Genomic DNA, 27,351 nt, shown 5'->3' with positions numbered 1-27,351 from the left:
ATACTACAATCTCATTCAATTTGGTATAAATCAATACATTAAAGGGATTTCTGACCTTATTGGGGGGAAACCGACTTGACATTAAATTTGATAAGGTTTGTTTGTTTGAATCCTATCTTGAAATCAGCTTGTTACTCATTATTCTCGCAGCTGAAATCTGATGTAGATAAACAAGACAATTCCCTGGCTGATAATGGACCACATTTCTTGGATGAACCCTATGAAGCCACTGTTCCCGAAATGTCTGTAAGAGGTACTGTGTGTTGTACTTTGACCTTGCATTTATTCTATGTGTTTGTGTGTATGAAGTAGGCTGTTGCAGCTAGATTATTTCATTTTCCTAAAGAATCAAAATTTGAAAAGATTCAGGACTTTAAATATGTGCAAACCAGTGGGGTTTCTCTAAGCCAGCATTTCTAATCATCACACCCCTCTCATTCATATAAACCTTGTTCCATGCCCAATAATCATGGGATGCCTTTGCCCAGTGATGCTGTGGCCCATAGATTGCAGCAAAATGCTGGGCAAAGTTACATAAAAATACCAAATGAGAACACAAAACATAAAATAAAAAAACACAAAAAACAAACCAATTACGCTCCTCCCACAAACATATTTAAAAGGCCATACAATATTTGATAAACCAAAGGCAAGGTTATAGAGAAACAATAGGTATGTAATGAAAGTGCCAGAAGAGCATTCCACAAATGGCGAGCCACTGAAGAAAAGGCTCTTTGCCACATAAGCTTCCCACAACCAAATCAGAACAAATGCTCAAAAAGAGTGGACACTGTATAACCCTTGAGTAAGCAAGTCAGTATGAATGCACAATAAACACATTGTCTGTACGAGTCTTTAATCTCTGATTTGGTTTTATTTTTCTGTTTTCTCCATCTGAACATCTCTTTTGGACTAGCTGGTTTCCTGAGATCTAAATTGTAGCTTGTCTAGGTCACATCCTTCTTTTTGGGGGTTCTGCAAAAGGATAGGAGATATACCAATTTAAATCTGGTTTAACTGGTTAAATTAAGTTTTAACTTCTTCTTTTTTAAACGCTTCCTTCCTAGCATTCAGTTGCTATCTCACATTCGCACAGTCTCTTCAGGGCTCTTCAAATTATATAGTTTCTTCAGCAGAATATGTAGCTCTAAGTGAGATTTCAAGAATCAATATCGGTATTAACATGAATGCACATTAATTTATTATATAGTACACTTTCTTACTTCCCCACTATACTTTCTTACTTTCCCGCATTTACATTTTCTTCAGGTTTTAAATACAAGTGTTATACAGTGGTGCCCCGCAAGACGAATGCCTCGCTAGACGAAAGGGTTTTGCGGTTTTTGAGCTGCTTCGCAAGACGAATTTCCCTATGGGCTTGCTTTGCAAGACGAAAACGTCTTGCATTTTTGCAAGTTTGTTTCCTTTTTCTTAACACCGTTAATACAGTTGAGACTTGACTTCAAGGAGCAACTCATAGAACGCGGTGTGGTAGCCTTTTTTGAGGTTTTTGGTGATTTTTGAAGCTTTTCCAAAACTTTTCCAACATCATGCTTCGCAAGACGAAAAATTCGCTAGACGAAAAAACTTGCGGAACGAATTAATTTCGTCTTGCGAGGCACCACTGTACTAAATTATAGTGTAACAGGAAATACAGTGGTACCTCGGTTTTTGAACATAATCCATTCCAGAAGACAGTTTGAGTTGTAAAACATTTGAAAACCAAAAAATCAATAGCCGACAGCTAGGCCTAAGGATCTTGCACTCAGTAGAAGCTGCGTGGCGTGTTCGATTTCCGAGGTGTGCTCGAAAACCGAAGCATTTACTTCCAGGTTTATGGTGTTCGAAAACCGAAATGTTCATCAGCAGAGACTTTCGAAAAACGAGGTACCACTGTAGACTCTTCCGCAAATACAATGCTATTATCTCTGTCCCCACCCCCTGCTAGTTGGTACTTTCCATGAGTGTAATTCATATAGTTTAAATGTCTATAGACACAATACATTTATAAAAATGAGCAAGATTTGAGTGCAGTGGTCATACTTTATATTTCAGTGGGTTTGAGATCTGATTTAAAACTTTATCCATATTGTTTTTCTACAATTTCCATAGTATTATTATTTATACCGCTGTCTAGTAGCAAATTTAGGACAAATAGTGGTACCTCAGGTTACATACGCTTCAGGTTACAGACGCCACTAACCCAGAAATAGTGCCTCAGGTTAAGAACTTTGCTTCAGGATGAGAACAGAAATCGTGCTCCGGCAGCGCGGTGGCAGCAGGAGGTCCCATTAGCTAAAGTGGTGCTTCAGGTTTAGAACAGTTTCAGGTTAAGAACGGACCTCCAGAACGAATTAAGTACTACTACTACTACTACTAATAATAATAATTTATTATTTATACCCCACCCATATGGCTGGGCCTCCCCAGCCACTCTGGGCGGCTTCCATAGAAACCAAAAATACACTACTTAACCCGAGGTACCCCTGTATTGTATTATTATTGCATTCTTATTCCATTCATTGCTTCCATGGTTCTCATCTTCATCAACTCTGACAAGTTGTTGTACTTGTGAGAGTAACATTTCAGTTTAAACACTGTAGCCTAATAGTCACACGTGAAATCATTTTTAGTTAGTTGAAATCATTTTTGAGTACACAATCTTGAAGTCCTATAGCATTTGGAAACTATTAAATGTAATATGTGGAAGCTACTGAAGGAACAAATTCCATGGCACACTGATTCATCTTTGTCAACTTTTTGAAATTATTAGGTTGCCACATTTCTAGCATTTTCCTGAATGGTCTTATAAGTCTGCAAAAATCTGAATATCCATCTGGTTATTGTAATGCAGATTTCAGAGTTGTTCTTCTCATAGTACCTCAGGATCATATAAACATATGTACGTAGCAATCCAGTTTATGTGTCATATATCTAGCCTCATGAGCTATTCAGTGCCTCATGGGCCATTCAAAAAAAATCACATGATTGAAGCCACACAATAATAAGATTATAGTAGTGGGTGTTACCTAAGGATTATCTTTTTAGTAGTGACTTCCTTTTTACTTAAACCAAGTCACAGCCAAAATATACTAGATATGGGAAAACTGTGCAGCCTTCCTGAAGTTATTGGACTCCAATTCCCATCAGCCCCAACTATCATGGCCATTGGTCAGTGATGATGAAAGTTGTAATCCAACAACCTCTGAAGGCCCACAGGGTAGACATAATCAACTTAAATGATGTGGTCCCAAAGAAGCTTCCAAGCAGATAAATTTAATACTCTGTGCTGCTTTCTTAAGTAATAGTATACAAATAAGTTTGCAGGTGAGATACAACACAAAAGCCATTAGTTTGGGACATTTCTTTTGATGCCATGAAAGCAGCCAGATTCCCTATCAACATATTTACAGATAATGTTACAGCTTTATATAGGCATCTAAAAGTCCTCAGGGTGCTGCTGACTAATTTATCAGAGAAACATGCCATTGTAGTGGAATGTCTTGGGATAAGATGCGATAATGTGATTCTATGATAGAAAGTGGCTGGAGGTCTTGCGTGCCCCAAGAGAGGTCGATTTGTATTTGTATTTAGGAGTTAGGAAAGAAATGAGTTAGACATAAACACTGCATTATAAAATGAGAAGCTCTGACGAATATTTCCTTCATGGGTATAATCTTATGAAAGGCCTGTGGGGATGGTGTCAGATTTAGATCTAGGATATAGCCAGCTCCCAACCAGAGACAAAATTGTCTTCTCTAGATGGATTGCACTATCTGTTATTCAGTGGAAAATGCTCATTACCAACCTCAAGGATATAAAAAGCTATCAGAATCCTGTTGTGTGTCTTGCCTGCATTGCTTGTTTTGAGTTTATTTCTTTTAAGCCTCACCACAGGCATTAAATTAAGGACTGATGCAGTGCTCCTGGTTTGGTGGGGTTTTTTGTGTGTTTTTTTAATATGGAGTCCTTTATTATCTCTTAAACCTGTAGCCAGTGGAAAATTAAGAGAGCATCTCGCATATGTACACATGTGTGCGAAAAACAAAGTGTAAAACAGGAATGGGGGAACTGTGGCTCTCAATATGTTGCTGGACTTCAGCTCCCTTCAACAACAGCCAGCATAGTCAAAGGCCAGGAATGATGGGAGTTGTAGCTGAGCCATATCTAGAGCGCCACAGGCCCCATACTCCTGTTTTAAAAGTATGGCCAATTAAAAACAACTGCACTGGTTGCCAGTTCATTTCTGGACTGAATTTAAGGTGCTCAAATTAGTGTTTAAAGCCCTAAACGACTCAGGCCCTGAATAGCTGAAGACCACGTCATTTCCTACAGACCCCTTGGTGTTCAGATCAGCATAGCCAGGCTTCCTCAAACTCGGCCTTCCCGATGTTTTGAGTCTATAATTCCCATCATCCCTGACCACTGGACTTGCTAGGTAGGGATTATGGGAGTTGTAGGCCAAAAATATCTGGAGGGCTGAGTTTGAGGAAGCCTAGCATAGGGAGTACTCATGGCTGTCTAACCACCCTCAGAAGCTTGGGGGGGTAGCCTTTGGGAGGGCATTTCCAGTGGCAGCCCCTATAATGCGGAACTCCCTTCCCAAACAGGTGCATTTTCATTGCACAGCTTTTGGTGAATGTGTCTCTTTAGGCTGGCTTTTGAGATGTATATTTTGAGAGGGTCTTAAAGCTGCTGAGCCCTGGCTAAGGCAAGGTTCAGCCAGAAAAGCCCAAGATCCATCAGATCCAAACTCTAATCCAAAAAGATCATGGGTCTGGATTACATTGTTACTTACATTACTTAAATTCCACAGAAATGCATAGGATTGTGCTGTCAGTTGAGTTTTATTTCCATTTTGTCTAAAGGCCGTAGTAGAAATCTAAAAATGCAATACATAAAATGGTTAGTTTACACATTGTTACCATGGGCAAAATGTAATCCAAAAGTAGCTGTCCTTGCAGTGATATGGGAGGCATTCACAGTGAAATTCAGTAAAAAGGACAAGATTTAGATTCTGCTAGGCTTCGCAGTCTCATAAAAAATGAGACAGGTAGCTTTTCAGGTGAATAATTCCAAAAGCTGGTTGTCTCTGTAAAGAGATCCACTATACTTTGGTAAATAAAGGGTCACACACAAAAGAGGATTTCATCTACACTTTAAAGGAATATGGTATTTCTTTATATATTGAATTAAGCATGCAAACTAATCCTAACCCTTACTTTCCCTAACAGGATCTTGAAAAGAAAGTATCTTTATGTTGCCTATATGTCTATATACATATAGAAACATTAACAAACATTGAGTAACTTTTTACATGGCTAGCTATAGTAAATGCTCCCATAAGAACTGTGCCTTTCACTCAACACTTCCACAGGTACTTCGGTGATTCAGGTTACAGCTACAGCTCCAACAGGCGCCCGCCTGCTTTACAGTATCCCTTCTGAACAACCCTATTTTTCTGTGGAGCCAACAACAGGTATTGCTGGTTATGGTTATAAGACGCTTGAGTATCAGTAATGCAAAAAATGGGTGTGAAAAACCTGTATAACCAATAATCTCCCTTTGATGTTATATCTGTATTATAATTAAATTAAAAGAACTAGGTTGCACATAATGGAGCTGCAGGAAGATGCTGCCTTTTCCCCATGGTGGCCCCCTCCCCCATGCTCCATTGATGAAGATGAAGGTGGGAGGAAGGATGACTCTTCTTCTTCTTCTTCTTCTTCTTCTTCTTCTTCTTCTTCTTCTTCCTCTTCCTCTTCCTCTTCCTCTTCCTCTTCCTCTTCCTCTTCTTCCTCTTCGTAATGGTTCTTCCATTCTGGGACTTTGTGTGTTTGTTTACAGGGCCCATAGGAGCAGCCCACCCAGTGATCCCAGCTGTAACAAGTAAAGTTGTGGTCGTTTTCAACCCACATCAGCTTCCATATATGGATTGCTCTTCAAAATGTACCCAGCTGTGTGTGGTGCACAGCTTCTAAATCAACAGATACTGACCCAGATTGCTTTGACTGCACTTCTCACCAGTTGGAGGTAGAGAGTGACTGTCTTTCCCAAACAGGCAACTGGGCTCTTAGAACAGGGAAGGGGAACTTGTGGTCCTCCAGTTGTTATTGGATTCCAGGTCCCATCAACACAAGTCTATGTGTTCCGGGATGATGGGAGTTGTAGTTCAATAATCTCGGTGTGTGTGTGTCACAAGTTCCTTAGCCATACCTTACAGGTCACAGTACTAATTCAGCAGTACCTTCAGATTTCAAAACAGCTGGGGCCATCAGAATACTGTCCTGTAGGCTTCCTTTTCTTTTTGTCCATACAAAGGCAGAGCCAGAGGCTATCCAATCATGGAAACCCTCTGTACAGGCAAAGTGTCCTTTCTAGACTGGGACAATGGTATGATAAAATACTCTCATGTCTTGATGTGAGAAAAATAGTTTGAACTTTAAGACTCCAGTGCTGGACATGCTTGCCAGGCTGTAGGTCTCATTGACATCTAACTGAGCTGTAAATATTGTATATTTTGCAGGGGTAGTAAGAACGGCTTACCCAATGGACAGAGAAACACAGGATCAGTGCTTTGTTGTCATTCAAGCCAGAGTTGGTGAAGCTGGTGTTCCTACAGCTACCACAACTGTAACTATCAACCTCTCTGATGTTAATGACAATCCTCCTCGATTTCAGCAGAGTGAGTAAAATGTCTCTTGGTTCATTTTTTAAAAAAAATGTTGGGAGCAAATTCAGACCAACTAATTCTGATAAATAAAACATATGTTATATGTGAAATACTTTTGTACAAAACTTAAAAATTAATGCTTTTATATTGCATATGTTCCTTGATTAAATGTCATTGTCTCTTTATAACCCATTCAAAGAAACATTGCATTGATAGTATAATTAATGCCAAAGGAAGGTAAACCCAGTGTGTCCAGACTCCATAAGCCATTTCGTTGGAACGTTTATAATTTAGATAAAGGAACTTTGAGAAATGTACTTCTGTGAATTCTTAACTGAGGCATCTAGAACTCTACTACTGCTGCAAATTCAGTCTTTTTACACTGGTTTAAATTTGTACTGTCAATTTTGTCTTGGTAACATAGATGTAGTCCCTATGTTTAAATAGCTATAAAAAATAAAAGCATTGAGCAACCTGTAAAGAAAACACAGTCAGAAAACTGCAACTGTTTCTTCTTTAGTTGCATGTCCATCACCAGTGCAAGCAGCTTCTTCATTTGAACAAACAGTTCTCCCAATAGTCACCCTGTGAAAATGTTTAGAGTGTACATGGAGAATCCTGAAAAATAATTTTTCTTCACTGTTGCTTTAGTGCCATGTACCTCTCCACTATGTCTTCCCCTTCCTTGAATGATCCTAACCAAACAGGGATCACCTAATACATTTGATTATGTAAAAATACCACAGAGCCGCTTAGATTTTACTGCATCACAAAAAGGCAATTCAGAATAAGGTCCAGGAGGATCGCTTTTATCTTGAATGGGTGTTAGAGAGAGAACCATGCTACAAATATTTTTCCCCCATATTGCTATTTCCCATTGCTAAAAGAGGGAGCATCTCTTTTTGGAGGAGGTAAAACTCACACAAAACATGTTCCCTGCCATTTTGTCTCAGCCTTATCACTTTCTATACAGATATTTAAAATAGAAAGAAACTCTTCCTTTGAACACCTAATACAATTTCCACCTCTCTTGGGGATAGCAGCCTATATTTTTGTAACTACTGTTGATATACCGACAAGGATAAAATGAGGTTTTGCTAAGGACAAAAATCCTCTGAGGACCAACTAATTAAGTGATAAATATAAACTGAGTAACTTGGGACCAACACATCTCAGTGCAATCTAGCAGGCAAGGCATAGTACACCTTGGATTTTTAATAACAGAAAATCTGTAATTTATGGTAGTGGTTTTCACTACTTGGATTCTCTAAAAGCTTATCAGGTGTTCCTCAGTAAAAAAAAAAAACCAGTCATGGCAAATGTGTTTCCCTAAAAGACAGACAGCCTGCAATTTTCTCTCCTCTCCTACAATGCTGCAAACACTTTTCTCATGTGCAGGGTGGTGCTGAGTATAATTTTGGGTGCACTTTCAGTTCAAGTAGAGCAATGGTGAGGTCCAGCAGTCCTGATCAGTACAGTGAATTGTGTGCACATGTAATGACATTTCCTTCAAACCTTCTCCACAGGTTCCTCAAAAGACAAAGTGATCTGGAATGAGCCTCAGAAGGTGGAATGTTTGAAACCCCCATTGCTTTAGGGGAAAACTTTAATTTTAGTGGGTACTAGGTTGCTACTGTGCAATGAAAGCACAAGGAAAAATATTCTAGACATGAGCATCATAAAGTGACCTAATGACCTCCCCCAGTGTTTTCCTGTAGAGTTTACACAAGAGCACATCAATAGAGGATGTAGAATGTATTGCTTTCAATACGAAACAACCCACAACTGCTTAGGGACTGTTTCTGGATGCTTAGCTAATGAAATATATTGAGGTATTGTGTTGCAAAGCATAATACATATTTCCAGTCTTCCTTAAAAATGAAGTCAGTCTTGGATGTTTCAGTCACAATTATTTGTATTTTTCATTTCCCCTCTTTGAAATTGGTTGTTGGACAATTGATATCTCATTGTTCAATTGAGTTTTTGTATTGCACACAAGCAAGCAAGTGAACTTATAAACAACTGGAATGTTGAATTGGCTCATGAATGTTGAAACTCATGAATGGATGATCCAAGTCAAGGCTGCCAAGCTTAACAAAAGAAAATGAGCTTATGACATAAGCTCCCCCACCCCCAAGCCATACATCTTGTGCAACTGGGCAATTTTCAGAATAAAAAGTGGTCTACATTTAGTTGTTATGTCAGTGATCAAGATTGTGTTGGCAACTTTCTCTGATATTTGGTTGTTTCTTTAAGAGCGTTATGAAATGTATGCATCTGAGGCAGCACCTGTGGGCAGCATCCTAGGCAAAATCAAGGCAGATGACAGTGACCTGGGAGAGAATGCTGCCATGGACTATGTAATAGAAGGAGACACTCCTCACATTGTTCGCATCGTTACTAACAATGAGACTCAAGAAGGAACTGTCATATTAAACAAGGTGAGACGTCAGCCATTACTTGACAAAGAAATATCACAGAAATCATTGAAACAGACAAGATTAAGTACGTTTGCTTGTTATAGCCTTGTGTTGTTGGTCATGATAAAATATCAATGCAATACAAAGGGCTGTTTTGAAGAAGAAAATCTTCTCTCAGACGTATGCCAAACTCCGGCACGATCCAGGATAGATTTGCTGTATGCAAAAAAGTATGGCCCTAGACCCACACAAATTCATGAGACCAAACATGGGACAATGGCATTTTAATTAATACAACACCTTGCAGGAACGACAAACCAAATTAACCACATTAAGAAACTGTGGTCAGCTGAGAATTTTGTCTATGGTAGGGAAGCATCCCTCCAGACCCCTGGGCATGGGATACAGCTGCAGGTTGTGGTTCCCCAACAAAGGATGAGGAGGAAACAATGCCTTTTTTGCTGGGTGAGCCTTGAGTATGAGTTCCCCATGTGTACCCAGGCCCTGTTGCCCAGTGTCCAACCACAATATGTATGTCAGGTATACAGGGCACCTCCCCAATGCCACCACACCTAAAACAATGGTGGATCCCTAAAGTGGGCCCTTAACCTGGTAATCCCTCAATATACCTAAGGTTTTCCCCCTCAGCTTCCTCACATGCCCAGGCTCAATGCTCCATGAGCAGCTAATCTATGCTACTCCCCAGAATGCCAGCCAAATTGTTCCCAGTGTGGAGTAGGCAAAGAAGGAGGTACCTTAATGGGCAATGAAAGAACCCCCCACCCCCCAAAAAATCCTGCTCAGCCTCTTCTAAAAGGCACCTAGCCAAAGCCCACACTGCATATAGGGAGGGAGCATACAGCAAAATGCAAAGAGGAAGAGCTCAGGGGAGGAGCAGACTCCTAAAGCCAGGCTCCAACCCAATGACTGATCATCAAAAACACCAGGAAACTAAAGGAGTGAACTTAATAGTAAAAGCAAAGAGAGGCAAGGCAAAGATGAACCATTAATATGTTTATTGTCTTTAATTCTACACTTATTATTGGTTTCCTAATGCTGAATGGAAAATATTCTACTCCCCCCTTCCTTTTCTTACATACAGATATTGGATTATGAGAATCAAAGCATATATAATATGAAAGTGAAAGGTTTCAACAGGCACATAGATGAGCGCTTCCTGAAAGATGGGCCATTTGAAGACACAACTTCTCTTAGGATCAGAGTGAAGGATGTTGATGAGCCTCCCATTTTCACGTTAGATGAATTTGTGATGGAGATTGATGAAGGGGATCTGAACGATTCATTTGTAGGAGTTGTGAGTTCCAGAGATCCAGACAGTGCCAACAGTTCAATCAGGTGCAGCTTCAAGAGATCCTTCTACAGCTGAGATTGTCATAGATTCTTGAATAACACTGAAGACAACAGCTCAAATCTAGACCTGTATGTTCCGTCTGAGAGGTGTATGGCACTTCCCCATTAATTCAGTTGAGGCTCTCCTGTTTGTGTTTAAAATGGTACATCTATGGAGCTTTGTTTCCCTTAAATACAATGGCAAAGCCTTGCAATAGAGGGACCTCTGTGTGCATATCCAGACTCTGCACATTCAGTGTTTAGTTGCACATTTGCTGTTTGGAAAGAACTGCTGATTTATAAATATAACTGCTTTTATAGTTTGTGAAGTAAAGTGAATCCTGGGAAAGAAAATGGGGTTATTAAACAATGCAAACATTTTGAAACAGAGTTACTTCTCATGTTTTCTTGGCTGCCACAAATCTGATTAGAATTACTTATTTGGACAGGTATTCTGGGATGTATGATTTCTTTCAATAGCAGCTGCTTTTAATGGGTTATCTAATCAGGAGTGGCACATCCCATTTTGCCATCCAGTTTAGGTAAAATGGGAAGTGCTGCCGTGCCCATCCCACTGGCAGAGAAGCACCAGCAGCACATTTTGAAAAGATCTCGCCCAAATATCATGAGATCTCATGCACTCTGCAAAATCTCATTGGAGGGGTCCCTGTCATTATTTCCAATAGTATCTGCAAAAGATCTCAGTAAATATTTCCTCAAAAATCCATAGCAGATGAGATTGTTTGCCATTCCTGCTCAGTTCCTGTTTGCACTGGCCCAGCCTCTGTGCCAATGAACATGTCATCTGAACAGAGAAGTCCCAATAATTTACCTCAGTGACTGAGATGAATTGTGGTGGCTGGTGTAGGTGTCTTTTCTTCATTGCTGAGGAGCATGCCCACACCATTTTATGGTCTTGTTCCATTTTTTCTGTTGTTTTAGTTGTGGCAACCATTATGCCATGTCCCCATGGCAGCCATTTTGTGTTACGCTTTGCCCTCTCTGCAAACAACAGCATTTTCTCAAAATGACCCCATGTTTGGTGATGCCTGCTTTAAAGTAAGCCATTTTTTTAAAAAATGATCTTTGAGTGCCCCCTTTCCAAGGGTACAGAATAAGTATATATTTAAAAAATATAAAAATTCCATCTATAAAACATCCATTTTTTTGCTTTTTAGGAGGGGGTGCTGGAAGACTGTAGGGAAGCTAAGAAGGAGGTCTTTTAAGTAGGAAAACCTTATTCTGCCTTACAAAACAGTTTGTGAAAAGCAAGCCCAAAGGTCTTTCCCCCCACTTCCTGGCAACACCATTTTCTGACCTTTTCTTTTTATTTTATGGAAGTGGGATACATACTATCAAAGAGGCTCTTTTCAGCTCTTCCTCCTTTGCTCTGCTTCTTTAACACTGCATCAAGCCAACCATGATGAAATAAATGTACGGTTATATCCCAACTAAGTTGCCAGTGTTACTCATTTCACAAGTGGCACTTCGCTGTTTCTTTTGAATTGAGTCACTCACCTGCTGTGAGTCTGCCTGCGCAATGAGAATGAATAATGCATTTTAGATTTGGTTCACATTAATATAGGTCTGAGGCATATTTAGTTTCATAGAAAGAAGTGCTTTGATCTTGGTAGCAGTGAATTTTAAATGTTTATCAGTGTACATTTTTCATGATTTCTGAGCAGCTGGAGAACACATCCATATTCATATCTACACCACTCTCCTTTCTTCACTGACAATAGCTTATATAGCCTTGTTTCAGAAGTACCATTTTTGTTCAGTTCTTAAGAAAGTCTCCATCTCCCCCTTCCCTACTTTGATGTGCAGGTATTCTATTGTCCACAGCAAGCATTTAAAGGGATTTTTCAGCATCAATGCACACAATGGAACAATCAGTATAACCAAACCTCTGGACCGAGAGATAGCGGCTTGGCACAACATAACCGTCTCAGCCACAGAATCAAGTGAGTAAGACTTTAAGGAACCCTATGCTTGAGCGATGGCATGAATTCCTTGCAATTATCTTCAGTACATCTCTTCTTTCTGAACTGAGAAAATAAGCTACTTTTTCATTATTTTACCGTTGCTAGCTAACATTACCGTATGTAGCATTGCTAAAATGATGAGCTGGAAGCCAAATAATGTTTGATCTCCCAAGTCTTGGATTCTCATAAAATATTATACCATTTTTTTAAAAAAAGAAAATATTGGAAAATAAAACAGTTTTAAGTTACACCGAAGCATATAAAACTGCTCTCCTGGTACAAGATCTTATGTTAAATTAGACCCCAGTTAATTTCACAGCAGATTTTTTGACTGGTATGAAATTAGCCAGGGTTTAATTTAACACCAGTCAGAAACCTGTGTCTCAAATTAATTGTGAAAGCAGGGCTTTAATCAGCTAGACTTCCATACAGTTGCAATTAAATCAGGAAAGCATACCTTATATAGATATCACCTGTCAGTTTTGTCTCAAAATCAAATGCAAATTGCCTCGTTTGTGCTCTCACTTACAGGTCACCTTGCCTTAGGGAGGTAATTCCAAAAAAATCAAAAATGTAAATCTGGAACAGTGTGCCAGAAACTTAGTGCCTAGCAATAAAAAGAGTAAATGAAAACCACAAGGGAACAATTTCAGATAACTTGAGATTGTCTTGTCAAAAAGATGAGCTGTGGGCTTTTCATTATAAAGGATAATGCACACACAAATTAAATTATACCAAAATAAAAATTACTTACAGCATGGAAAAACTGTACAGATTTTTTAAATAGAATCCTAATAGATTTTAAACTGAGTTCAGTTTAACTCAAAATAATATAGCTCATTTTTTCCCTTCCATCTTGAACCATTCCAACATACCACGTGAAATTTTGAATCCATTTTCACTTTTGTTCTGTTTCCTTTAAAACAACAACACAGAATGACAATAAAGAGATCTTCTTTGTGCAATATCCCAAATAGTATTCAGTAGTCTGTTATGTGTCTCTACATATCTCTCATCTTTTTTTCTGAAATCACAAATTCTCACAAAATTCCAATTTTAGAAAATCTCAGATTGCTGTATGCAATGATTTATAGGCACTGAAAATCAGAATGGATTTAGGGAGCGATCCTGTGCACAAGAAAAGTGAGCCAGCGTAAATTAAGCTGGCATAAATTTACACCAGATCCAGACCCCATTCAGTAGTGGGGCTGCTGCTGCTGCTCTGCCTAAGCCTAGCAGAGGTGAGAGACTTCCAGATAGCATTCTGTGCTGGGTTGCTCAGTCTTGTGACTGAGCTGAATGGACTTAGGTTGCAGCCTAAATCCTCCCGTTCTGGTCCCACCCCACGATGCCCCCTGGAACATCCCTTTTGGGTGACTTACTGAGTCCTGAATAGAATGAGCAAGTTACAGTGGTATATCTTTGGCTAAACCAGGGTTGGGGACTTAACTGTAGCTGAACCACTGCATGCTAAACTGCTCATCCCAGAGGATCTTGCTACAGGATTGTCCCATTAGTTACAGACATCTTTAATAAGTACAGTTTCCTGATACCTGTGGCAGAATTAGGATATTAGGAAAGTTGATTGTGCAACATACATACGATTTTCATCCCTTGCTGACCAGGAAAAGCCTGGTTTACTGGGAAAAGCCTGGTTGTCTGAAACTATCTAGCGATAAAGTATCCAGAAAGAAGTTCTATACCTGTATGCTAGCTTTTATTTTGTTGTTCAGCTGGGAAGTGATAGTTGCCATATTAATTTGGTCAATATAAAAAAAATGCATTACAGAACATAGAAAATCTAGTTTGACATCTTTGTTCTCCAGAGGTTTTTCAAAAAATATTGAATTAATTTCTTTAATCCTACCCTCATTTCTTAAAAGCAAGTCACGTTAGTTGTTATCCAACAGTGGCACAGCTAATTGGGGAGGAGAAGAAAATTCCTCTTTGGAACAGCAGGTGTTATGATAAAAGAGCCTAAAACATTTTGTTCAAAACAACAAAACAGAACTAATTGGCATTATTTGTTTGTCAAAAAATGTCACAAAGGCCTTTATTCAAAATATGGGTTGTATTTTTGCCTTTAATTTTATTCATTATAAATTTTATTCATTTATTCATTATAGCAGATTTCCATTGGCATGACTGACCTTGTCAATATGTCCAAGTTTTACAACCAGTTTCCGCAATCCATTTCCTCTTTTCAACATAAGGGAAAATTAACCTTTTCTGCTTTTTCTAAGCAATGATATGTTGACTTGTGGAACAATATCCAAAGACTAAGAAAATCCCATTAATAAATAAAACTGTTGAAGATAGCCAATGGAGAGAATTTTAAATTTCATTTACTTGTAAAGGTAAAGACAAAAAATGACTTTATCAAGTACTTCTTGAAAATTAAGCTTATTTAAGTGTGGGACTGCCAATACTCTGTCATACCTGTCTTAAGCAAAAGATTCATTTGTTCAAAAGCATTTAAAATTCTCCGTAAAAGAATTGCTAGAAAGAAGGAAAGTAAGAAAGTAAATTCCTTCCTTCAGTGGTTCTGGTTTTCAGTTATTTTCTTTCACATTTGTCCATATCTCAGTTATTGCTTACTCAGTTCACTTACCTACAACATTTGTCTTAAGTAACATCAGGGAATATTTGTTTGGGGTGTTTATTCTTTCGTGGCTCTTTCAAATAGGCAATTTGCCGCTTGCGCTGATCAAAGGAGGGACTTGCCTAAATGAACTCATCACATGCTCTAGAATGTTGTACTGTATGTGACTCAGTCAAGGTAGTCATGGAATGCTAAGCGGTTACCCCTATTGAAGCCACTGTATCAGCACAGTGGATAATGCTATGCAAAATGACTATTATTTTTATTATTATTTCATTGTGACATATAATAAATATGTAACAGTCATACTATTTGTTGCTGAAATCAAAGGCACAGTATGTCTCACAGGAGAGGTGTTCTCTTTTTTACAATAGTCACGTCTTCTAGAGCCGAACAAAGCATTTTAATGACAAAATTATATATCATACTACAGGGTCTCACAATAGAGTATGAGCTGCCAATTTTGCCTTTTATTTATACTTACTTTTGTTTCCTTTGCTTCAGTGAACCCAAAACAAATATCGAAAGTGAATATTTATATACATGTTCGTGATGTTAACGAACATGCGCCAGAATTTTCGGATTACTATGAGACATATGTGTGTGAGAATGCAGGTTCTGGACAGGTAAGATGAAAAAGTCTTGTTGATCTCTTTTCCTCCCTGCTGAGATCTGCCAGTGCTCATCCTTTCTTGGCTGCCTGAAATCGTGTAAGATTTTCTTATTTGGACAGGTACTGTGGGATGAATGATTTCTTTCAGTGGCAGCTGATTTTAGTGGTTCATATCATTGGAGTACTTCTCCTTTCCAGTCCACCACAGGAGGTAAATGGAGAGTGAAGCCTTGCTTTGATCTCAGTCTTGTTGCATCTCCTCATCTGCATTGCTTTCTGTTTCACTTTTGTTATCACTGTGGGTGTTTGTTGACTGCTTCTTTGGATGACCATGAGGAAAAAAATCAGTCATATGATCCTGGGTTTTTCATCAGTGCTTGGCATCCCTTTAGATGGGTCATTGCTCTGGGCAGGTGTTTCATTGTCCACTGTTGAAACTGGAACTTATATATTGGGGCAGGTATGCAAATTTTGAAGAAGAAATGGAACTAGCAAAACTGTGAAATGAGACAAAAACAGAAACAACTGACTCTGTAATTGATCTGCATTGTCTTCTTGCCTTCTACCTGCTTCATTCCCTGTCCTCTCAGTGCCAGGTTTCCATAATGCTTGTTTGTGTTGTTAATAAGAGCTGTAGTCCTTTTCTTTCTGTGTGTCTGCCTGCCTCCCTCCTCTCGTATTCTCTCCTGCAAGCACAATATTACTGTGCAGGTTCAAAGTTGTGGTTGACATTCATCAGCTGTGAAACTGAAATATAATGTCATAGCTCATTTTAATCAGATACAGATGATGAGAATAGTTCACGTCCACCATCACCGGCTACCATTCCAATTACTGTCACTGAATCCAAGAGTACCCTAGACTACTCACCAGATATCTAGAGGAGGTTGAATCTAATCACTAACATGAATCCTATCTTCTGTATATCTCCTGCTTACGATTCACTCAAACTTAGGACTAGCTACGCAGGATGTTAAAGGGGTGGCTTGCAGGAATGTCAGGGTTTTTTTTAATTGGAATTGGAATCAGGCTTGAGACCACAGTACATAGAAAGGGGAGGTTTAACCCTTCTATTTTGACCGGAATCCTGGGGGGAAAGTCCCTTATTCAGTGGTTTAAACTTTTAAGATGAGCCAGTCACTTTTATGATCATTCTATACCAGTTATTTACCTCCTTTTGTTAATCCTGGTGCATGTCACCTTGGGATTTTTTTTAATGACACATGGTATATAAATATTTTGATTTAAACATATAATGTCCTGTGTACTAATCCTGTACTCCAGCTTCTATTGGCTCACCAACTGTATCCAGACTACATCTGGGTCAGACTTTTTAAAGAAAGAAGTAAGAGCAGTATATTAAAGACATACCACTTAGCAGCCTCATGTTTATCTTGTCTGCAAAGAGGGACATGATAAGATCTCTCAAATGCCTGTTAGCTTCCACAGAAACATCACCAGCATCTCATAATAACCCATGGTATTGAAAGCTGATGTACAATGAGCAGGGAATGTGTATTGATCACTCTATAAGGGCACAAACCTCATACGAGTGCCATCGTGATGAAAACAAGAATTGTGGGGGCCCTAGAAACCAATAACAATGCTATTCAGGTGAATCATAAATGCCAAGGTCACCACACAATACATCAACATTGCCAGACACGCAGCAGGTGGGCCAGAAAACTGCAGGTTTTAGACTGTCTAGCGTTCTCCCTTTTAAAAGGGTAGCACGTATATTTTCAGTCACTGTGCCAGCTTCTTTCAAGCAAATCCTCTCCTAGTGTCTAAATAATGTGAAATTGGGCCTTATGAACAGCCAGGAGCAGGTCCCATTTCATGTATGCTCTTCCTGACCAATTTCTGAAGAGGAGAAATAATGTGAACTGGGCCTTCATAGGTTGTGTGCTCAAATAGAGGGTTTGTTTCACACTAAAGACTAATTCCCTAGTAAAGGGGATAGACTCACGCCCAGTGGCAACTGATGTGCACTAGACCTGTTGGGACTTCTAAGAGGTCATGTGGTGTGGCATAGCCAGGTCCTCAGCTTCCTCCCTTGCAAATATATTCCAGACACTTAAGCATTGCTGTTTATAAATAGGCAGCACCTAACCAAACGGAAAAATGTCATATATATTTTTCAGAATTGTTCTATGCTGGGAAAGAAAGTTGTGTAACCTCCACCTGTTCTGGTTCTTCTTCTTTCCTTCTTCTTTGCAGAGAAACCGTAGATACTTAAAACATTGTCGTTTCATCAATACTTAGCACCTAAATGAGCAGTTGTATAGGGAAATTTGCTGGGACAAGCAGGGTTAAGATTGAGTGGATGTCTGCTTGAGTCGGGAGGTTCTGGAAATTTAGTTTGGTCAGACTAAGCCCTGGTTGCCCTACCTAATGAAACAGCATCTACTGATATTTCTCCAACAATATCTCAGCACTGATACTGACCAAATATATGAACCAGGGCTAACATTTCATAAAACCCTCTACATAGTTGTGCTTTGAGCCCCAAAACCCACCATATCACCATAAAGACACAGTGGAGACAGAATTTAGTTTAAATGTTAATGGGCAAATTTTGGCCACAACTTTATTAAAATACACAAGTGTGACTGGTATTGGCTTAGGCATTGGTATCAAACTATATCTGGCTCCTGCCCCACCCTGCAGGAAGTCTGGAAGGGTAAACAACTAGCGGGAGGATCTCCGTCAGTGTATATTGACTGGTGCTCACCCCTAGGTGGCAGCGTGAAGCAAAAGGAGGTCCCTACATTGTTCTGCCAAATAGATACCCCCAACCTTGCCACGCTGCTGATTGGCTAAAGGGCATTGGCATAACTGTGGCACCACTGGCTTGGAGCGGGGGAAGCCCCGCCCACAAGCCGGTTAGGGAAGTTTCAGGGCTGAGCACAACATGGACCCTCTGTTAGGAGGATCCAACTTACCTTAAAAGTAAAAAGAGATTCTCTGCTAATGTGGCTTACATCTGTTCAATTCAATGCAGGAGAGTCCATTTGTAAAATTCCCAATAAAAATCACTTCCATAGAAATTTTGTTTAGTTTTTATCAAGATTCTGGGGGGAAAGCTGCATTTAGTAAAGTGATTGCATCCTCTTTTTGCCTTTATTGTGACTTTTGGGTGCTCTTGAGCTTTTTGATTTACCCTCTGGAAATGGGTCTCTCTCTATATGTAAGTCCTTGGGACTATCATATGAAAACATAACTTGGTAATAAAAACTAAATGTAAAAGGAGATTGATTTTTCCATAACTCTATCCATCATGCTTACCAGACACTTTAAATAGATTTCCATTATACTTTTCATGTCAGTGCTCCACACCTTCCACAGACCCAGGCTTCGGCTACACAATAGCTGACTTTTTCTTACACAAACCAAGTCCAGTGCACTCCTAGAGTTGGATTCATTGGTCTGTAAAACACTTCAAAACAGGATGCGCATGAAAGGAACTCAATAAAATGAAAGTCTAATCCTTTGATAGCCATCAGATGTAACAGAATAATACCAGTAAATTGTGTGTTACATTTACATGAATTTACACTGCCTCTCTTCAGCTCTCAGAGCAAACTATAAAAGCTGGGCAATATGATCAGATTAAAACCTGACAAAACAAAGATCTTTTTTAATTAGCTCCGCACTGTACTTTAACTGATTTATTATTCCCTGTCATTTCTATAGTTCTTAAAGTGCAAAGTAATTATGCCATTCACCTACACAACACACACATGTAAGACTCCCATTTTATAAATTATGCTGGTTGCTAAGATTCTCATTTGATAGATGCAGGGTTTAGGCTGACAGAATGTCTTTCCCAAGTCCTTGTGCAGCAGAACTTTGAATTTACATCCAAACAACCTGTAGAGTATTTATCTCTTATAAACTGCTCCTAAGGTTCAAACTACAGGCAGCAGTCACAAACTTGGATCTGCCTTAAGTGGCGGAGTGTGTGATTTAAAGTACCAAGCAGAGAAATGGGTGAGACAGGGTGAAGGAACATGCACACAAAACACACCATTTTGCTATGTACTTTCCTTTCCCAGGTTACTTTTTTCCTAGTAAAATGTCTCATATCTGACCAGAGCTAGGGTAAAAATGACTTTGGGGTGGACTAAATTATCACTTGCCCTTTCCTTTGCGACGATCAAGGTAGATTTGAGTCTGCTGTTACATGTCTTTGGCTCTCTAGTCCATTCTGGGATAAGACTTGCTGCAGTAAAGCATAAACGTTCAGGACAGAGCAGTTGTCAGTTTGCAAATAAATCCTATTGCTTTTAGTTGTGCTTACTTCCAAACAAGGGTGCCAGAATGGCGGCAATATATCCAGCAATATAAAAGGGGACCAAATTTATCTTAGATGCTACAGCAGAATTAATCTGACTCAGTCAGAATTACCACAACCTGGTTCTGACCTAAAGAAGATTGAAACGTTCTGCTTCAAATGTATTTGTAGACAAGTAAGTAAGCAAGCTGAGCAACATTTGTTATTGTGTATTATATGGCTGAGCCAGAAGGGAGTCTCTCTCTCTCTCTCTCTCTCTCTCTCTCTCTCTCTCTCTCTCACACACACACACACACACACACACACACACACAACTTTGCTAGAGTTGGAAGAAGTAATACACTTTCATCATTTGTTCAGGATAAATAAAAAAAAGTTTCATTTTTGATCCCTGATAGTTTGTGATCCCTGATTGTTTAGGATTGTGCAAATGATTTGTACAGTGAGCATTGCTTAACTGACCTTCATTTGCCCTTAGGGATGTCAGACAATAACCCCAAAAGTTTGGCTGCCTAGTATTTTGGCATTCAGAACATGATCCCTGATGGCTTGGATTACTTGCACTGGAATGAAATAGTAAAAAAAAAAAAAAAGATATGGGCAGCAAATAAGCTGCAAAGTGGAATGCTGAGGTGAATGTTTTGATTAGCCAATAAAAAAGGAACACAGATTATGTGGGGCATTGGTCCTCAAACCATGGCTTTCAAGCTGAAAAAGAAACATGAGGGACACCTGGAAACTTCAGTTGGTTTAGAGTGCAAAAGAAGAACATTTTTAGGAGCATCTACTTTGCATTGCTTGTGCCATCTTGATCCTATTGTGTTGTTGTTGCTGCTGCTGCTACCAGTCACATTTTATAACTGTTTGATTTCAGGGCCAATTTAAGCATTATGTTATTGCTCTTTAAAACCCCCAATGGTTTGTAAGCAGTTTGTGTGCCCAGGCTGAGACCCCCTGACCCCATGCGGCACCCGGGTGGAATAATGACTCGTGACAACGTGTTACAGGATTAAAATTGGCCACAGCTTTATAAAACTTTCAGATGTAGGAAGACCTTGGCTTTGGCACTGGGTGTTTATCCCTCCCAGTCCCCGTCCGGAGATCTGGGGCACATCAGGGTTAACCAATCTGTCTGGGGACTGGGCTGGCTTTGGAAGACATATGTTTAAGCAGAGAGCCCGCCCGCCCCCCATTTCACCGCAACACAGGGGAGTGCGCTGACAACCTTTCAGTGTATGACCAGTGATTCCCCTCAACACAACCCCTTTAATGGGGAACCCTGGGCTTGCCGCCGTGGGGGGGGGGGGGATAGATTAAAGGATTCTGGCCAAGGCCTAAAACTGCCAAAGTTGTGACATTTTGCTATGGGGAAGGTGAAACCTGCCAATGCAGGGGAAATTCCTTCCCGGTCCTTTAACAGCAACCATAGTAAGACTGCAGCAGTGCTCGCATACCTGTAAAGAAGAAGCCAACCTGCAATAAAAGGCCTAAATGAAGGGAGGATAGGGTGGGTGAAGCTCTGGAGCCGACTGAGAGCTCCCAGGTAGGCTCCACCCTCTTTTATGCTTAAAGAGCAGATCCTACCCTTACTTGGTCTGCTCCCCTGGCTCTACCTCCCAGTCATGATTGGTTATTTAAACTGGGGTTTGCCAGGAACCTCAAGGTCCGAGACTTGGGGAGGTGGTCCAGGAGTGCTGTGCCAGAAGTCACATAGGATCGGGGGTACTGGGCGCGGGCACACAAAAGGCGCCCTCTGTTTGATGTGGAGAGCGGTCATTATTGGAAGAACTGCTTACATCCATATGTACCTGACCAAACTTGTTTATCACCATATGTTGCAAGTTTACTACTGAAAATGATTCAGTTCGTAAGTAACATGGATCAAGCCTTCTTCGTGGTGCCCCTGTTTTGCCAGAGTACCCTCCACTCTCTCCATTGGCTTTTACGGTTTTCACAAAGACTTTTTTAAACATTCACTTTGCATTGGGATGATTTTGTAGTTGTTGCATCTAATAATGCTTTATCTGCTGCTGTATTTTACTCATTGTTAATGCTATTTCAGATATTGAACTTTTATGTACAGTATTGTATTTTTTAAAAACCCAGCTTGAAGACAGTATGCAGTGTTCACACACCCTTGGAGAGCATGAAATCCATGAAAATGGTTTTTTTTTTTTATTATTTATAAAAGCATTTATATATTACGCTCTCAAAAAATATCAGGGTGGTGAATATTAGTACACAAACCTTTAAAAAAAAACCCTTTAGAAGTAGTACAGAAGAATCATTAAAATGAGTGGCTACTCAATAATTCTTTTAAAAACCAACAAAAGAAAATAATAACAATAATAGTAGTGTATCCCTGCTATCTTGTGGACATTATAGTTGCTTTGCATGAAGGAAGAATAATATTTTTTGCTGAGGGTGAGATACTATGTTTACTTGTATCTTTCTGAAATAATACTGTCCTCTCTAATACATATTTATTCTGGCACAAATACCTGCAATTTGCGTATCATCTGCGAATTGACTTTGATGCAGCAATTTACTTGACCATTTACTTATTAGCTCGTAAAGTGGATGAATGTGTATTTTGCACTTTGAAACAGAGATAGCAAGGCAATACATATTTACCCAGCACTTAGCATAAAATAAAATAGTCAGCAATTACAGTCAAAGTGAAAGCTACTTACTTGACATTAGTTCTCTATAAAAGAGAGATAATGCCGCAAATGCCAGGAAAAATAACAACTTGAATATAATTCAACCATTTTAAAAAAAATATAAAACTAGGGAGGCATTCTGTATAAATTAAAACAATATTGATAATCTATATGTAGTGGATCAAGAAAAAAAGAAACAACAAGTGAAAAGTATTGGAAGATGTCAGCAGAGACCAGTTGCTTTATTTACGTGCACTTCTAGACCATGGCAAATTTGATCCCTAATTGTGAAATTCCTACCTGTTTTTATGTAGGAAGATGAGAATGAAGATAATATTTTATAAAACAAGCAAGGGTCCATATGAACAAGTGGAACATGAAACAAAATGCTGCAGACTGACGTGCTATTGTTCAGAGGAGGGATAGATTTAGGGGAGTGTAACCAGTTTGGTCACAACCATTTTTGCCATTCCACTGTTCTTCCCCTTTTAGGGATTCCCCCTCCTACACACCTTAGTGTTTTTCTAAAGATCGCTATTACTGTTGCTTTTCTGCAAGGTTTGGAATTTCCCCCAGACCTGCTAATACCACTCTCTTGTGTGTGGATGTTGCATCTTTGGCTATCAGAAGATCTACACATTGCAACTGGCTTCACTAAGACTTGATATGATTTGCCAGAATACAGCAAGCCATTTAAGGAGGGTGCTCATTTGAATATGTGAGGGGCAAATGGAGTCCTATGGCTTCAGGCCAAGCTTCCTCACCTACCCTGCCCCCAGTGGCTGTGCATTTAGGTTTAGTGAGGAAAGGACCCTACAGAGATTCACACAGAAGACTCCTCCAGTTCTGAGAACCCTTAACAGCAGGCTTCCTCAAACTCAGCCCTCCATATGTTTTTGGCCTACAACTCCCATGATCCCTAGCTAGCAGGAACAGTGGTTAGGAATGATGGGAACTGTAGTCTCAAAACACCTGGAGGGACAAGTTTGAGGAAGCCTGCTTAACAGGTTCCCCAAAGGGTGTGGGAACTGTATTCATCTAAAGCATGGGTTGGCAAACTAAGCCCCGCGGGTCGGATCAGCCCAATTGCCTTCTAGATCCAGGCAGCCAGCATAGTGTGCATGCACAATGGTTTTTGTGACTCAGCCAGACTCGGGGGTCAAAAGTGAGACGGGCGGCTGCTCAAGACAAGTCCCTTCTCTGTCTATTGCGTGCGCGCAGCAATCTTTTCTTCTGGGGTGGAGGGTGGGGAAGAGGGGAAAGGAGCCACAGTTCAGATTTCCACCATGGAGCTGTCAGTGACTGACCTCAGAAAGGGTAGTTGTGCTGGCAGGGGCTCGGAGGTGCCTCGGGAGCGACGCCCGCCAGTGTCTGTAGCGGCAGTGCTCCCCACTGGAGGAAGCAGTGAGTGCCTGGGTGGCTGCACTCCAAAACAATTATGCGCTCTGCTGAGGAGGCCGCTCATTATCTACACAGTGCAAGCCATGGAAAGGTAAATAGCCGCCGCCTCATCTTCCCTCACATGGGGAAAATAACGTTTTAGCTTGAGCGGCACGATCCTGACTTAGCATGGCCAATGGCTTTTCTCTTCACCCACGCATGCACACATGCTCTCCAGGGCTGACAGGAATGGCATGCTTACGTCAGCCCCCCCCCCCACCTTACGAGAGAAATAATAACTGTCAACATGAAAAATGCAAAGGAAGCAGCATGGGTGTATGAGGTGCCCCCCCAAAAAAAAAACAATTGGGCAATGTGGGGGTTGGTCCCAATAAGGGTTTTTGCCAAAAACGTGGGTCATAATCATGGCAACATATAGTCCGGCCCCCTGCAAGGTCTGAGGGACATGCTACAATAATCTGATTGGTGGAACCTCAGGGCCACAGGATGGCATCTGATAGTTGTTTGTGACAATATATTGGCAGCAATCTTGTATTCAAAGACGTTCTTATGTGGGAGTGATTAAAAGAGATGGATAGATCATTCTGTTTCTGATTTGTGTCAGTTTCACATGTCGTGTTAATATTTCTGTCCCATTCCATTTTTGCATCCATATGCATTAAAATACAAAAACAAACCATGAATGTATTGTTTCAGATTATATCAGTTTCTGTGTGCATTTTGTTTGTGTTTTAACCTAAAGTATATATTCTGTACACATTTTGGTATGTTCTTTGAGCTGTGAAGTATAATGCAAAATTTGAAGTGCAAGAAAACGGCAGTTTGAGCCTGAGATGTGAATCAAGTAAAAATCTTCAAGTCAAATGAAATCCTTGAACATCACTAACCATCCTTGAAAAGAAAAATGAAGTGTGTTTGAAGCTCCCACGTAATACTAATGAAAAGGAGACAGCTCAGATGAACAGGGCTTTTTTCATTGAAAATCAGCCACTGAGAAATCAGCAAAACAGACCCTGGGAGAGACAGAAGGAATAAGAAGTCAAAGCCCTCTACAGCTATTCAGCTTGACCATGCAAGGATGAAGACAAGGGGCACATGCACCACACTTGCCCACAGAAACCTCCCCTGCATTTTTTTTTTTGCCTTCCAGTGAGATGACATAATGCCTAAGAAGGGTTCAAGTTCCTGTTGCAGTAGTGCCCAGCTTCTCTTCCCAGTTTGGAAATTCATTTTGTGTGGTAGCTACTGATTTTATCTTTACCTTTGGCTCCGGTGCTGAGAAAGAAAGTGGGAAATGAAAGGTGGGGAAGTGAGAGGATCACCCACTGAAAAATGTATGTACAAGGCTGGAAAATAATTTTTTTCTCAATTCCCACCAGGTTTATATACTCTTTTCTCCTTCCCTTCCAACTGGTAGAGAAGGTTAGTAGTGTTAAGGATGGAATGAGGAAGAAATTGGATTACTCATCTGAAATGAAGGCCAGATTAGCTACAAATTGTGATGGGAAAGAGATTCAGTTGAGTTTGCATTTTAACACAGACATACCTTATTTGCATTTGCGAACCAAAGCACAACTTTGAAATGTGCAGTTCTTTGAATTTTGTGATGATCTTTTCCAACCAGGAAATATGCGCAGACATACATATATACCGTGCTCAAAACAGCATATATTTCTGGAAAATATATACTGCATGATAAAATGTGCATATTAGAAATGCACACTAAAATGGTGGCAATTTTTTATGAAGACTCCTTTTAAAAAAGAAATACATTATGCCTGGCTGCATAAATGTGGCAATCTGATCCCAAGTCTGGAAAAATATGAAACTGAAAGAAACTGTAGTTGACCATTTCCTCCATCCCCGCCACAATAATTTCAAGGCCTTCTGGTTGTATCAGGCAGACTTCAAGCTGTCAAGATTCAGTTTGCTTTCAAGGTTTTTAGGAGGTAGAGCTGCTTCCTCTCAAAGGCTGACCCAAGGCACTTTTCTGCTGCCTTAGGTTGAGCATTAAAGTCCTCATCCCCAAGTCAAGATGCAGAATACCCAAGGCCAGTCAAGTTACGCTGAAAGCTCTCCACCCTCTATGGCAGTACAAATATAATCATAATATCCAATGCAGCTGCCTGAAGCAGTTGCTTCACTATGTCTAATGCTAGGGCTGACCCTTCTCTAAAGCCTGGATTTTTACTCAAACCAATTTCCGTTTTAAACAATGACCAGGCAAGTTCCCCAGTTAGTAGTCTTCCCCACTGACTTGTAGATTGTTACAGTTTTCAGATTAATGAGCCTTGATATGACACAATTCTTGGCAATTAGATTTCAGCACAATCAATAAACCAACCCATGCAAGCTTTCCAAAGTAATATCCAACTATGTTACCTTTGTTTTAACATAAAGCATGAAGTCATATTAGACCCTGATCCAGAAACAATTAGTGCACTCTTTTCTTTTTCTTTTTAAAGGAGATGATGGTTTAACTAGTGAAGTGCTGTCTATCAGGTAGTTTCGGACCAAAGTAGAAACGATGTGGGAGATCATTAATTGTTTTAAATTTATACTCCTCTGAATCTTGTGAGACAATTCTCTAACCAAATAAATGTATTTGTTGGCAAAATTGCTTACAGAACTGTGCACAGGAAAAAATTGCATTAAACTGCTGGTGAATTTTCAAGAGGATTTTTTTTTAATGCAAACTGATGCAGAACACTTAACTTGAGCCTTGAAAAATGAGAAACTGGGTGGGGTGGATGACACTGACAGATGGTCCATTCATAAACCACACCCACTATTGTTTCTGAAGGGGAAGAGGGAGCAAGGGGAGTTTGCCTACCCAATCTGTTCATGAGTATTCTGCCACCATGGAGTTGTATCTAATGTAAAGTTAAGTCATTACAAGGAGCTGCTGCTACTGCTTGAAGAGACAGCTGACAACATGTAGTAGCTAGAGTTAGAGGACCTGCTGTTGCAATCCTGTTATGATTAGATCAGTAACTTAGGGTGTCACAGGTGTAATGTGAAACAGTTTGTTTTTATGTCAGGTTGATGCAGAAGCTTGCATCTCATCCTAAGAACTAAAGCAGCAGATGATAGAATCAGGCTGTTATCAATGAAAATAAACATTTAAAAATCATTTCTTTAAAAAACTCTATTAGCCCATCATTGCATTGAACTATGGTTGTGCCATAATCACAAAGTAATTTCTGTGGCTGTCTGTTGGCTTCTCTGACCCTGTACTTGGCAAGGCTGGGTTTTTAAGCCCCAATTAGCCATTAAACAGCATTTTAGAAGACTTACCCTCTTAATGAAAGAAATGAACTGGTAGTGCATTGAAATGGCAAGATAAT

General features: G+C 39.9%; 1 protein-coding gene across 7 annotated transcripts in view; it reads left to right on the top strand.

Annotated features, from left to right (window-relative positions):
- The window catches only part of LOC310713745 (cadherin-19-like), a 71,518-nt gene that overhangs the window by 28,797 nt on the left and 15,370 nt on the right, over positions 1 to 27,351 (top strand). For all 7 annotated transcript variants that reach the window (XM_083518229.1, XM_083518227.1, XM_083518223.1 and 4 more), the window contains 7 exons: positions 151 to 253; positions 5,378 to 5,479; positions 6,527 to 6,685; positions 8,930 to 9,114; positions 10,196 to 10,449; positions 12,271 to 12,407; positions 15,535 to 15,656. In XM_083518229.1, coding sequence (XP_083374355.1) covers positions 151 to 253; positions 5,378 to 5,479; positions 6,527 to 6,685; positions 8,930 to 9,114; positions 10,196 to 10,449; positions 12,271 to 12,407; positions 15,535 to 15,656 — 1,062 coding nt within the window. The remainder of the gene's footprint in view (positions 1 to 150; positions 254 to 5,377; positions 5,480 to 6,526; positions 6,686 to 8,929; positions 9,115 to 10,195; positions 10,450 to 12,270; positions 12,408 to 15,534; positions 15,657 to 27,351) is intronic.

This window comes from Podarcis liolepis (genome assembly GCF_965112155.1).
Source record: "Podarcis liolepis genome assembly, chromosome: 8".
In the NCBI taxonomy this organism is placed as follows: Eukaryota; Metazoa; Chordata; class Lepidosauria; order Squamata; family Lacertidae; genus Podarcis; species Podarcis liolepis.
The sequence above is the reverse complement of the archived record's forward strand: the minus strand, read 5'-3'. Positions and strand labels throughout refer to the sequence as shown.